The 13719-nt window shown below is 50.3% G+C and overlaps 1 protein-coding gene and 1 long non-coding RNA gene across 6 annotated transcripts in view; one reads left to right on the top strand and one right to left on the bottom strand.

The window, feature by feature from the left end:
• Nucleotides 1-1233, top strand: part of ADCY8 (adenylate cyclase 8) — a 219017-nt gene extending 217784 nt beyond the window's left edge. For all 3 annotated transcript variants that reach the window (XM_060286929.1, XM_060286928.1, XM_030875821.2), the window contains one exon: nt 679-1233. In XM_060286929.1, coding sequence (XP_060142912.1) covers nt 679-1166 — 488 coding nt within the window. In that variant the 3' untranslated portion in view covers nt 1167-1233. The remainder of the gene's footprint in view (nt 1-678) is intronic.
• Nucleotides 1234-10041: 8808 nt separating this feature from the next.
• LOC115863241 (uncharacterized) overlaps nt 10042-13719 on the bottom strand; it is a 168825-nt gene continuing 165147 nt past the window's right edge. For 2 of the 3 annotated variants that reach the window (XR_009559579.1, XR_009559581.1), the window contains one exon: nt 10042-11941. This is a non-coding gene — a long non-coding RNA (uncharacterized lncRNA). Of the gene's footprint in view, nt 12141-13719 lie in introns of all 3 variants that reach the window. The other variant, XR_009559580.1, reaches the window with a different exon arrangement.

Here is a 13719-nt window from a genome sequence, read left to right as displayed (position 1 = left end):
GAGCCGGCTCTGAGAAGCCCTAGATTGTGAACCTGAGGAGCCGGGGCTTTACCCCATAGGCAAAAGGAGCTGTGGCAGGTGTTGAAGTGGGTGGTAACTTGATCAGACGTGCATCAGAGAGTCCCTCTGGTTCCAGCAGCAGCATGGAGTCTGGTCTGCAGGAGGACAAGCAGGGATCCAGGGAGGCGTGTTAGGAGGCTGTGGCCACGGACCCAAGGAATGCTGCTGAGGACGTAGACTAAGACAGGGAAGGAAGAGGTGCTGCCCAAGCTCTCAGGGCACTGTGACCACAGAGGCAAGCGGCGATCCCAGCATCCCGACATCAGTGCCCTGTCCATCCCGCAGGCTAAGACAAGTCAGCATCCACGTGAGAGTAATAATTATTGCCTCTCGAGCACTCACTGGTTGTCTGGTAATATACCAGTGGCTTTACCTATATCATCTCATGCCAGCGTCCTTTCATTATTTCCACTTGACAGATGAGAGAAGGGAGGTCCAAATCTGTTAAGTACCCAACGCAGATCACACACCTAATAAGTGACTGAGGCTGGATCTGTACCCTGCAGTTTATCCACAGAGATCACATCCTTCGTTTAAGAGTCACTGTCCCAGGCAGGGAGCGGCCCCTTCCTTGACGTCCCTCTTCTCTCATCTCTTGTTTCTCTGGTTCACCCACAGGCATCAGTCACGGCTCAGTGGTAGCTGGTGTTATCGGCGCTAAGAAACCACAGTATGACATTTGGGGCAAAACCGTGAACCTGGCAAGTCGAATGGACAGCACGGGAGTCAGCGGCAGAATCCAGGTCCCAGAGGAGACCTATCTCATCCTGAAGGACCAGGGCTTTGCCTTTGACTACCGAGGGGAGATCTATGTGAAGGGCATCAGTGAACAGGAAGGAAAAATCAAAACGTACTTTCTCCTGGGAAGAGTCCAACCCAACCCATTCATCCTGCCGCCGAGAAGACTGCCCGGGCAGTACTCCTTGGCCGCGGTCGTCCTGGGCCTCGTCCAGTCCCTCAACAGGCAAAGGCAGAAGCAGCTGCTGAATGAGAACAACAACACGGGCATCATCAAGGGCCATTACAACCGGCGGACTTTGCTGACACCCAGTGGGCCTGAGCCGGGAGCCCCAGCCGAAGGCACCGACAAGTCCGAGTTGCCATAAACGTGTTTTCTTTGTGTTTCTTTTTTTGTATTTCTTTTATATATAAAATAAATATACTAATAAAAAGGTTTAATTTTTTTTAGAACAAGGATGGTTTCGTTGGTCTTTGGATGCACTAGATCGAAGACACGATTTGAGTTTCTCTCCCGTCACAGACATTTCTTGGTCATCTCTTCCATACAAGGTTTATCGGGAAGCAAAGATAAGTAAGACCTAGTCCTTGACCTTGGGAAAGAGGGACCTGTAAACAGAGACTCAGTACAGTGGGCTCATCATTAAGCACTGCCGTTTACCGAGCGCTTGTCATGTACCTGGCACACAATAATATTAATGGATAATATTAATAGATAATATTCCTATAAACCAATATATAAATACTCTGCATTCAGAGAGGGGTAGATGCAATGAGAAATTGTGATAAAGAACTGGAGGTCGAGGACGCTGCCTGAACTGGAGGCACCGTGTCTTTGAGGACATGTTGCAAAGCATTAGCCTTAAATGATGAGAAAGAACCCATGGAACCTGGGAGAAAAGTGACCCAAGCAGAAGGACTAACAGGTACAAACGCCCTGAGGTGGGACCAAGGCCACTTGATCTGCCGCAGCCACAGTTAGAAAGTCAGCAGGTGGGTAAGCTGGTGCAGGCAGGTACGCTGTTTCCTGGGAAGACTGCATCCCAAGCTCTTCTCATCTGACCGCAAAGCCTGCCAGGGAAGTTTCCTATGGATGAGAAAGCTCAGAACAATGAAAGGAATTGCCCAAGACCTTATAGGTAGTTTTAGAACTAGGCTCAGCGCTGTACTGGTCAATAAAAGTGCTGTAACAAATAACTCCCATTCTTAGTGGTTAAAACAAAATAAGAGATTTAGCTGTCATTTACGTCCTATTGCATGTGGGGCAGAGGCCTTCCAGGCAATGATCTCGGGACCTAGTCTTCTTGCACTTGGGACTTGGATGCCTCTGCTTGATCCTCTCTATCCAGCCAGCTGAAGAAAAGAGAGGGAAAGGAAGGGGGATCACTCAGGAGGTCTTGGGTACCAGGCCTACGTTATTGCTCTGTCACCAGCCAGAACGCAGTCATTGGCCTCACTTTACCGGAAGGGAAGTTAGGGGATGGATTCTTCCTGTGTTCACTACTGAGAGGAAAGCACTGTCTCTTCCATAAGAATCGACACCTGTCTAAGCCCATGTGTGCCAACACGAAGCTATTCTGGTAAGTTCTATGTTGGAAGGATGGACAAGATTTAAGTAATGGAAGAAGTATGACATCCTAATCATTATCTAAATTCTTGACTCTTAACAACAGCTCATTTAAAAGAGACTTAGCTCCAGGTAATGAATCCACAGTAGATACGCTCTGGAGGAAATACCCACCTGAGGCATCTCAGGTGAGACCCCCGTGATAGAAGGGAGACTACCCTTTCCTGAGAAGCACAAAGTACAGAAAGGGAGTTGACTTTTTTTTTTTTTTTTTTGCGGCATGCAGGCCTCTCACCGTTGTGGCCTCTCCCGTTGTGGAGCACAGGCTCTGGACGCACAGGCTCAGCGGCCATGGCTCACGGGCCCAGCCGGTCCGCGGCATGTGGGATCCTCCCGGACCTGGGCATGAACCCGCGTCCCCTGCATCGGCAGGCGGACTCTCAACCACTGCGCCACCAGGGAAGCCCCTGGGGACTTGACTTTTGAGTGGCCATGTTTGCAACGCTTTTTGTTCTCATATCAAAGAAATACAGGAGGTCCCGGTGGAACGTGAAGAGGGTGTCAGGTGAAAGCCTCTGTAAACGAAGCCCTCAGCCAGTGTCAGGGGTAACTATTATCTTCGAAGACTCGGAGAAAGCCTCGAGGTTTACTCAGCCCAACCTGCTGAGGACATTTAAACAAGGTAAAGCTCAGGGCATGCCGAGAGCTGCAGCCACAGGATAGAGGGGGAAGCTGAGCTCAGGTGGGTCGGGGATTCGGCAAACATCACGGCAAAGAGGCCAGCCTTGGTAGAGGCAGTCCGGCTGCAAAAGCACAGTATCCAACAGAGAAAACTTGATGTGCGGCGTCGGGCTTTGGTCTAATCCAGAGCATAGGGCCCTTCTGGAACCTGGGCCCAGTTCAGCAGAGGCTCCAGTAAGCAGACCAGCCCTGATGAGCTGGATCCTACCCCAGGGAGAGGGCTACCAGGGACAGAGGTTGTCCCTACACTCTGCGCTAGCACTCAGGACAAAGTCCCTGGACTAGAAGTAGAATGTGGTCCTAGGGTCCTGGGCTGGGCTGGGCACACCTCAAGGGAGGAAGCATCCGGCCAAACCCAGGTCCGTGGATGCTGCCAATGTGGGGGGAATGATGAGGCTGTTGCTGTGAAGCCTCATCCAGAACCCTGATTCAGGGATGCTGAGCCTTGGGGGGGGATGGATGGACGTGATGGGGACCCCATCCTGAGTCTGGGAGGCGTGGTTTCATTCAGGGCTCCGTCAAGCAGAGGAGCAAGGGGGCAAGGCAGTGCCGAGAATCTCCATCAGATCACCAAGAACCCCACCGAGTGGGCATCCTCCCTCTGCTCCAGTACACCCAGCCCCAAAGCATTCAGTGCCTGCCCCCCAGGCCAGCCCATTTCGTGGCCCCAGTGGACGTGCAGAGTTTGCCTACAAAGGGTAAAGGGCAAGAGACAGGAGCAGGCAACTGGCCTGTGGTTGAACAGTCGAGAAGCATGCCTCTTCTTGGGCCTTGGATAAGGCTGGAGGGGGCAGGAAAGGGAGACAGTCTTCCTGCAATTAGAGAGATATTTTCTGTTCACCTACTTTTTAGTTTACTCCACTCATTTGTTCAAAGAACTCCAAATGTCAGGTGATTTCCAGGAACCCGGTGTAACTCAGAAACAAACCTGGCATCATATTCCAGCCAGGGGCTCCAACCTCACCTTTTCCCCTCTGAACTCTGCTTGTGACATTTTAGGTTTGATCTGAGAAACGTCAAGTATAAACTGGCAGAAGGTAGAGTGCCCCAAGTGGTGAAATGCAAAGAGAAACACAGAATAGGGGGCTGGCTTAGCCTACGTATGTTCAGGCCTAAGAGAGGCTTTCTCAACAGCTCTGTATTCTGGGCTAGTGTTGACGTCTTCCAAGTGCTGATCGAGGTTGCTCCCACCTTCTGTTTTCAGCCTGCATGGGTAATGCACAGTGTCCCATGAGACAAGCACAGCCCCTCTTAGAGCACAGGAAAGGGTGTCTACCTACTCATCCAAGGGCTGGATTTGAGGACCTGCTACCTCCCAAACCGCCATCCCATAAAGTCAGGAGGATCTTTTTTTTTTTTTTGGCCGTGCCGCATGGCTGACGGGGTCTTAGTTCCCCGACCAGGGATTGAATACCGAGTCCTAACCACTGGACCGCCAGGAAATTCCCAGGAGGATCATCTTGAGCTCAGAGTCGCCGCCCCCCCAACCAGTTCCACTGCTTTCCTCCTGCTTTAGGGACCATGTGAGTGTAGCTGCCCTCAGCTGGAAGTAAAGTACAATGTTATCATCCCCATTCTACAGATGAGGGGACTGAGGCACAGAGAGCTTGAGCAACTTGCCCTGGAAAGTTCTTACAACCAGAAAATAGTGGCACTGGGATCGAAACCCAGGTATTCTGGTTCTAGGCTCCTGCCCTGAAGCTCCAGCCCTGTGATGGGTGAATCCTATTCTTTAAATGAAAGTTGAAAGTCTGGGCAGACTCCCCGCCAGCGGGCTGCAGGCTGTGTCAACGGGTGAGGACTGCAGGACTCTGGTGCAGCAGCTGCCGTCGAGACAGCCTGGACCACTTGCCCTGGTCCCAAGCAGCCTCATCTTCTCCCCACAGTGGGCCAAACAACTGTTATCCTTCTCTGTGTATGTCGGGATATGGGAAAGGCTGGGAAGTACTGGGCTGAGTGTTACGAGGGCAGTTCCTTGAGGTGCGTGGACCTGGGTTCGAATCCTGTCTCTACTACTCGTCAGCTGTTTGATGTCAGACAAGTGGCATAAACTCTGCCCCTCAGATTCTTCACCGGCTACAGGGAGATAGCAAAGGAAGCAACTGTGATTTGGAATTCTGAAGTTTTCAGATTTGAGAAATATGGTAAACATGCCAAATACTAGAAAACATCCCAGAGGGGTCTGAGGCAGTGCTCAACAATTAAGCCCATTAATAATGTTGTAACAATACGTGAATATTCACACCAAGTAGTATAACTAAAGGCTATAAATAGGACTCGTTTCAGGTCATGTTTAGCCCCCAAATTAGTTATAAAACAAACTTCAGCTTCTACACCATTTTGGGTTTGGGAGTGTAGTTGCAAGATTGTCATCCATGCCACCAGGTAAGGCTGCCGTGAAGATAACAGATGCCATGAAGATGCATCTAAAACCCTCAGCATCCTGGCCCTCTGCTGCACTCCAATGTTGCTTGTCGTTATTATTAAACACGCAGTGATTTTATTGAAATAGTGGACATTTGCCATGTTACCTTTTCTCGACGTCATCTTGCTTGTCTATATTTGCAAAATTTTCTTTAATGAGTAGGTGATCCTTTTAGAATGAAAAATGATAATTAAGAAAAAGTAAAGCATGTGGGTTTACTTAAAGGGCTGCAAATGGTCTCACCGGACCCTTGGAGATTCAACCCTGAGTCAGAGGGTCTGGACCACTCCTGGGATGGAGGTGGCCATCTTGCAGGGCAGTGGTGGAGTTGGTGGGGGGGCCGCCAGGCAGCATGCAGGAGCTCCCCCCATGGGTGGAATTTTTCCGGGGCCACAATAACTGCTGCTGACCGATTTCAGGGCTGTCCTTGCGGACGCAGTAAGAGAAGGGGTATTGGAAACTCATTTCTTTCCATGGCATTTTTATTCCAAACCCACAGGCTTTTCTGACACTCTGGCTCCCATGCCAACCAGCTTTTCCAAGTGAGAATGTTTCTCTCAGATTAGCTGCTCCACACAACTGAACCCAATATTTTATTGATGACTTACCAGGGGGCAGGGTGCCCTGCAGAATGACACCCTGTGCCTACTTCAATTATTAACTGCACGTCAGCCGCCCTCCTGCCCGCTCCCACCCTGGGAAGATGACTTCGCCATTCTCTGAGCAAAGCATCCTAACTCTTCTGGACCGGCTCTGTGCATTTGTCTCTACCTTTTATAAAACAGACAGTGTGACTGAAATGCAAACAGTTTCTGTTTGGAAATAATCATTTCAAACATCATCTTTTTGTAATACACGAATCCCCTATCTTGACATTATCATAACCATAATGGTTATGAAAACTAATGTTTTCAGAGTACTTTACAGTTTGCAAAGTCCATTTCCAAATATGATTTGATTTGATCTTCATAAAAATGCTCAGGGAGAGATATTATTTTCCCAGTTCCTCAGGAAACCGAGGCTCATAAAAATTAATAAGAATAAATTTTTGAAAAACTCTATCTAAACATTGAGTGTTAAGCTGAAAAGAGGTTAAAGAGCATGGTCCAAAGTCTTGATTTTACAAATAAAAAACTAAAGCCAAAGAGGGGGACACATTTGGCCAAGATTCAGCACCCGATGCAGAATTAGAGCTGGAATGCAGAGAAGATGATTCCTTGTCTCAGGCCCTTTCGACTCTGTCTGGGTGCTCTGACCTCTATTCCTTTGCTCACTGTAAATAAGACCCCGCCCTATAACCGGGAGGTCACTTAGGTCCTCCCTGCCCCATGGGCCTGAATGCGATTGGCTCAAATCCCCATGGAAAGCCCACGCTGCCTGCCAACCACCAGGTCCCTCACTGTAACTCTGCTTCTGGCTCCCACTCTCCACATCCCATCTCCATTCTGCTGGGACCCAACCCAAAACACAGCCCCTTCTGAATTCTCTCTCTCTCACACGCACACACACACACACACGGAATCTGCCACTCCAAAGCACTGTGAGCGCACATTCATGCTTCCTTTTTAACCAAAAAAGTGGTCCTGGTTCCCAATCCAAAGAAACCTTTCAACAATAGAAGAAAAATAAAGAAATGTTGTTCCTTGAAAAACCTTTCTTGTTGGTTGTCTTTATTCCTTCCCTCCTACACTCACATATAAAACTCATGGCTATTACAAATGGCAGCAGTGAACCTCAGACTTTCCCTAACAGTGTGTTACACGCGTAGGCAACCAGAGATCAGCTGATCAAAGGTCCTTCTGAGTGACAGCTTACTCTCCTGCAAAAATGACCATACTAACCCAAACAAAGAAACTACTGAAGTTGCCCAAGTTCTCGACCCTTGAGACACCTTCCCTTGGACACCAGCCTCTGAGGGAAGTGCCCTCTCTTGGGGGCTGCAGGAAGGCTTCTGATGAGTGTGTGGACACAGCAAAGGAGACCCCGACTGTCCACAGAAGATGCCGCAAGCTGAGACTCCTCTCCCGGGACCCTTATCAAATTCCAGGTGAAATAAGGTCTTCTTGGTTCAAAGGAATAAATCCCATTTTGTTCAGATGACCTGTACTTGGGGTTGATAAATTGTTTTAACAAAGGCATGGGTGGGGAGAAGAGGGATCTAGGCACATACAGAGATTTGAAACAAATCCCTCAGCAGCCGGACCTCAAACAGACTGGCTCCCCTCACCACGTCCTCTAGCCCTTGGCCGAACTCTCAGCGTCAAGGGCTTTCCCCTGAATGAGACGGACAACCACTCAAGGCTTTGGGGCAGAAGGGGCTCATGCTCAGACTTATATTTTTGCAGAAATGTCTGCCATGTTGTGATACAACGATGGGGAGGCAAGGGCAGAAGCTCACCATATTTGATGATGGATTGGATGCAAGGTATGGAAGAGAAGGGGCCAGGATGATTCCAGGTTTTGAGGTCTGAAGACCTGGATGGATTACTGATACGCTGATGACACTGGGAGAAGCGAGACTGGGGGAAGATCCCAGGTTTGCTTTGGGACAGGTCAAGTTGAGATGCCTGTGGCACCCCTGGATGTGTGAGTTGGAGGGCGGGGGAAAGATCCAAAGTGAAGATGCAGTCATAACGCTGGACCTTTCTGGAGTATGTGGCCCAGCCCACCACTCCCTCCTTCATGGGATGCTCACCTCCCTTGCTCTTCGTAGCTGCTTCCCTACTGGGTAAGACTTCAGTCAGTTTTCTGATGTCTCCATCTTAAGCTCCCTTCCTATACACAATCCGTTAGACTTCTTCCCATGACATCAGCCACCATCTCTGCTGATGATTCTAAAGGTAAGCCCAGACCTCTCTCCTGAACTGGGAAACCAAACATCTAACAGGTTCCAAGTCAACCCCACCTGGCTGTCCCATGAGCTAGAAGTCCAGTGTTCTCTGTAAAGAAGCTCATCTTCTCTTCCTCTACCTTCCTGTGGCCCCAGCCAGGGTGAGAGCAACTCCTTAATTCCCAGCTTGGCCCAGGCACATCTAGCTGGTTCTCCAACCACCCTGCCCCCTTCTCCTTCTTCCTCCTTATCTCTAGCTCTTATCACCACAAGTCCACACATAGACATACACACAGGAACTACACAGTTATCCTTGATTGAGATCCTGCAGTGAATAGGCTGGTTTCTCCATACATAATAGCTCTCTGACCTTCAGCCCACTTGCCCAGAATCCAACAACACTACGTCATCCAGTGGTTAAGTGTGTGGCCTTTGGAGCCAGGTGCACTGCATTGCAAATCCAGCAACATGTTGTCCAAACAAAACTTGTGCACTTGTTACAGCCACCTCGAGTCCTATATTTTTCCTTGAGTAGATGTAAAACCCCTCTGAACCATTGCACCTTGGAAAACTATAGCCCAGAACTACATGGGGAAGGGGATGCCAGGATGCAGTTCTTGGCTTCTCTGTGATTCGGAGGGGACCTAAATTAGGAGAGGGTGACAGTGATGCCAAGTTGACGATCGACAACCAGCATGCCAGTGCTGTCGCCCCAGTTCCCCCACTGCACACTGTGTCTTGGTGCCCTGCCTCTCCCGCCCCCCCAGGAGTGTGCGCTCACACTTTACCACATTTTATAATAAACTACTAATTATCTATGACTTCCTCATATGCTAATTACAGATGAGATCACAGTTCCCGTTAATAGTTTAAAACGCAATGCCCTGAGCCCCTGTTGTTTAAATAGAAGGGATCTGTATCTCTTCCAGAGAATCCAACCTCCTAAAATATTGTTATTGGCCAACTTCAAGGCCAGTAGCATCCAGGCCTCCTAGAGGAACAGATTCAGTGAAGGAAAGACATGCAGAGCCCAAATAATCAATTGATGGCATCTCAGGCTTCCGTGTCAGATGTGAACTCCCTGCATCAGGACCATGTCTCACTCTGGCTTCTAACGCTGTGGCTGATGTCATGACTAGCCATAGTAGGTCTTCAAAATCATTTGTTGAATGAATGAACCCCTAAGCGAACACAGGAAGGAAGATGTACACGAGCAGGGTCCAGGTCTGCCTGCTCAGAGGCCCAAACTCCCCAGAAAGCCCTTCCACACTTGGCCCCTGACAGCTCTTTACCCACCTCTTTATCCAGCCCCGCCTCCTCTCTGGAAGTGTGTTCCACGCCATCCACCACAGTCTTCCATTGGTACAGGTAACAAAATGGACCCAAAAAGTCTTCCAAGAGGACATCCTGGGCAAGAGGGTGGGAGGGCTGTGAAAAGAATGTAGATACCATCCCCACCCCGGGCTCAGAGTCCTCCGTGACTGTCCTCCGGAAGCCGAATCCAGCCTCTGTACCCGACCCTGAATTAAATCTTGGAGACAGTTCTGGGTGAGGTAGAAAAGAATAGCTTTGTTGCTTTGTTGCAGGAAGGGGAAACCCCTTCCACGGCCCGAGAGTGGGTTCCTGTCTAACACTCGGAAATGAATTGTCCGAGGAGACACACGTGCTGACAGAGCAAGAGACTTTATTGGGAAGGGGCGCCTGGGGGTAGAGCAGGAGGGTGAGGGATGCCAGGAGGACGGCTCTGCCACGTGGCTCACAGTCTCGGGTTTTATGGTGATCGGGTGAGTTTACGGGTTGTCTCTGGCCAACCATTCTGATTGAGGGTCCTTTCTGGTGGCACGTGCATTGCTCACCCAAGATGGAGTCCAGCGAGGAGGATGCTGGGAGGTTGGTAGTACATGTGGACTGGTGTCTCCTTTTGACTTTTCCCGAATTCTTCCGGTTGGTGGTGGCTTGTTAGTTCCATGTTCCTTACCAGGACCTCCTATTGTAAGATAACTCATGCAAGTGGTTACTGTGGTGCCTGGCCAGGGCGGGTGGTTTCAGTCAGTGTTCTTCCCCTAACAGCTTTGCCAGGAAAAGGGGGCCACAGAGGGCTAATGCCCTCAAAACTGTGTGTCAGGACCTGGAGGGGGTAGTGAGAAGTTTTACAGTAATGGTTCAAAGAGGGCGTGATCAGCTCGTGGACACTCTTCTGATTGGTTGGTGGGGAGGTAAGTGGGAGTCGGCATCATCAACCTTCCGGTTCCACCCAGTCTGGGGTCTGCGTGCTTGTGGGCAGCACACAGTTAACTTCTCCCACCTGGTGAGGGTTTCAGTATCTGCAAAACAGCTCAAAGGTGTTGTTGTGTGTATCCCTGAGGGGGAACCAGGACCCTGCCCCAAGGCTGTACTATTGTTTCTTGACTGTTCCTCCCTTGTCTCTGCATCCCCTCCCTTCCCTGATTACAAGGTTTGAACCTGCTAGTTGGAACTCAGGGAAGGTCATGGAGGCTGAGTGAAGCCTATTTCCCAGGAGCCCCACAGGGTCCTGCTCCGTTTCACTCCTTCAGAACCCACAGCCGCCACCGCCTTTAGATAAAATCTTGGATTTCAAAGATGGCCCCTGGTCTGTTACCCTTTGCTTTGCTGTTGGTCTTCTTTGTGGCTTAAAGATCCCACAGCTCCATTTAGCTCAAGCCTCCGTCTTGGATTCCAGTCCCTCTCCCGCTCACTAGGTTTCCTCTCCACTCACCTCATTTTCATTTATTTTCTCCGTCTGTTGCAGTGAGGGCAGGGCAGGCAGGCTGCAGAGAGCAGCATGGGGGCCGCCGGGCATACCTCCAAAGCCGGCAGAGGAAATGCCATTAGCCTCAAATCCAGCGCAGGAAGGGAGGCCGGGATTTGCCACCCAAGGCTAAGCTCCTGGAGGAGAGGAGGCGGGTGATCAGCAGGGAACAGGAAAGCCTGGGGCAGAGCCCTCGCCTTTTTACAGCATGTACGGCAGAATCCAGCCCTGCAGGAACTGGGCACCGGCACTGCTGAGCACTTCTGCAGAGCCCAGAACAAGCAGACGGAGAGAGAGCAGGCAGCAGAGGGAGGCTATTTCAAGTACCCGTATAACCACCAGTTACAGGGACTGCGGGGATCTTGATGCAGCTGCCTGCGAGACAAGGTGATCTGAATCCTCTCTGGAAGCCGATTGCAGATAAGAGGATTGAGTGAGGTTAAGAGACTCAGTAAAAGGAACTAAGAAGAGAGAGAGAACGAGCAGCAGAAGTCAAAATTCTCCTTCTCAGGTCATGTCTGCATTCAGAGGTAGTAGAGTTCCACGTTCAAAGGCTGCCTCCACCTCTTCTAAGCTGCGATGCCTGGTGGGACAGTTATTTCATCTCTCTGAGCCTCGGTCTCCCCGACACGTAGAAAGGGCGTAGGTATCTGTGCCTCATGAGGCTGGCGTGTCAATTCAGTGTGATCCTGGGTAGAAAGCCACCACTAAATGTTTTCTGGTCACCTCAGGTGCCAGGGACTGTGCAAGACACCAGGGACAGGGCACTGAACGTGGGATGTGGTCCTTCCCTCCTTGAGCTTGCAACCCCTGGGGAGCAGAACAAGAGACAAATCCCCCAAGAACTGTATGATCCATGCATCATAGGAAAAGTTCAGGATGTCATGAGAGCGGCAGCTACACAGGGGGTGCAATTTGTTCCACGTTCATCAGTTCTTGTCTGAGCACTCGCCTGTATGCCAGGCATAGCTCCACTTCTAGAATCCTCTCTGACACTGTCCTAAACATCCTGGTGAGTGGAGAACAACAGGCACACAAAAGCAACTTACAAAATAGAGACAAAATTACTTCTGATGGCGGTAAGTGCTTTGAAAAAGTGTGATACAAAGTGGGGGCTACTTTCAATGAGGGGAAACATCTCTGAGAAGGAAATATTTGAGATATAACCTGAAGGCGCCAGCCATAACCATAACACCAGTCTCAAAATGAGATGACAGTGTAAAGATTCCTCATCAACTGTTGTTTAGGTGATGATACCTTTAGACATTCCCAATCCAGGCATCTAAGCCACACCCCACTCTGATTCCTCATCCCCCACCCCAATGCCCCAGGCGGCACCATTTAAGACTCAAGATCCAATCCAGTGCCCTTCTTTGTGGTTTACACAGCTCTGCTGGACCACAGTCGGAAAGCATCCCATGGAATATGCTGTCCCTTCACACCTGAGCAGCAGCGGGCCACTTCAAAGGCGCTAAGTAATTGGGATCTGCATGGCCCACAGTCAGGGAAGCTCAGGAAGCAATGAGAGCCCTCCATGCCCTAATGCAGGGAGACCTGGTGTCTGGAAGTGTGTAGGAGTCCTGAGAACTGTGACAGCCTTGTCTTGGGACCCGCTCTCCTTTGCTGCCATCTTGTGGTCATATTTGGGAATAACAGCCTTAAGTATGGGGCACTGCATTCTTCAAGGCCCTGTTCTAGGCGCCAGTGCTGGACATCCAGTAGTGAAAAAAGCAGACAAAAGGCCCGGCCCTCACGGAGCTTACATTCTAGCTGATTGGCTCAGATACAGCTGGGTAAAGGCTGAATCACCCCCATTGGACAGAGGAGACAACGAGGTTCAAAGAGGTAAAACGTTTGCCCAGACCACACAACTTACAAGTGGAAAAGTAGGATCTGAACTGAAAATCCCTTTGCACAGCACCCTCCTGCCTTCCCATAGTCTGTCAGGGGGACAGAGTCAGGGGGCCAGACAACAAATCCTAAGAGGGCAGCATTGTGCTGAAAGGAAAGAGTCCCAGGCCAGGACCCTGGAGCCCCAAGTTTGAGTCTTGGCCCTCCCACTGTCTGGCTGTGTGACCTTACGTAAAACACTAAGCGTCTCTGATCATCTGCAAAGTGGGAATAACAAGATGCACGTTCCCTAGCCCGTCTGAGGGTTCATTGCACTGTCAACCTTATTGAACACCTAGCATGGTGGGCGTCGTGCTGGCCACACAGCTGGTTGAATCTTCACTCCCTCCAGGGCCCCCTCCTGTGCTGAGAAAGCCTCAGCACCCTCCCCCCGCAGCTCTCTAAAGCTTTCTCTCTCCTGCTCTTTAAGTCTGCTGGCCACTTTGGCCCCTCCAGGTTCTCCCGGTCTTGCTGCCTCCTCCCGTCCTTGAACTTCAATTAGTCTCCATGGTCAGTGTAATGACTCCTAACCTTTCCGCCGACACATACCCCAGGCAGCAACCCTGATAGAGTATCACCAGCAAAACCATGCTGATGGCGACCTCCTGGTCTCCAAACTCCACAGACCCTCCTATTACCTACTATCTCCATCTGAAATGTGTCCTCCTGTCTCCATCCCGATTGCCACTGTCCCCTTA

The sequence above is a fragment of the Globicephala melas genome, chromosome 17 (assembly GCF_963455315.2).
Source record: "Globicephala melas chromosome 17, mGloMel1.2, whole genome shotgun sequence".
NCBI lineage: Eukaryota > Metazoa > Chordata > Mammalia > Artiodactyla > Delphinidae > Globicephala > Globicephala melas.
The sequence above is the reverse complement of the archived record's forward strand: the minus strand, read 5'-3'. Positions and strand labels throughout refer to the sequence as shown.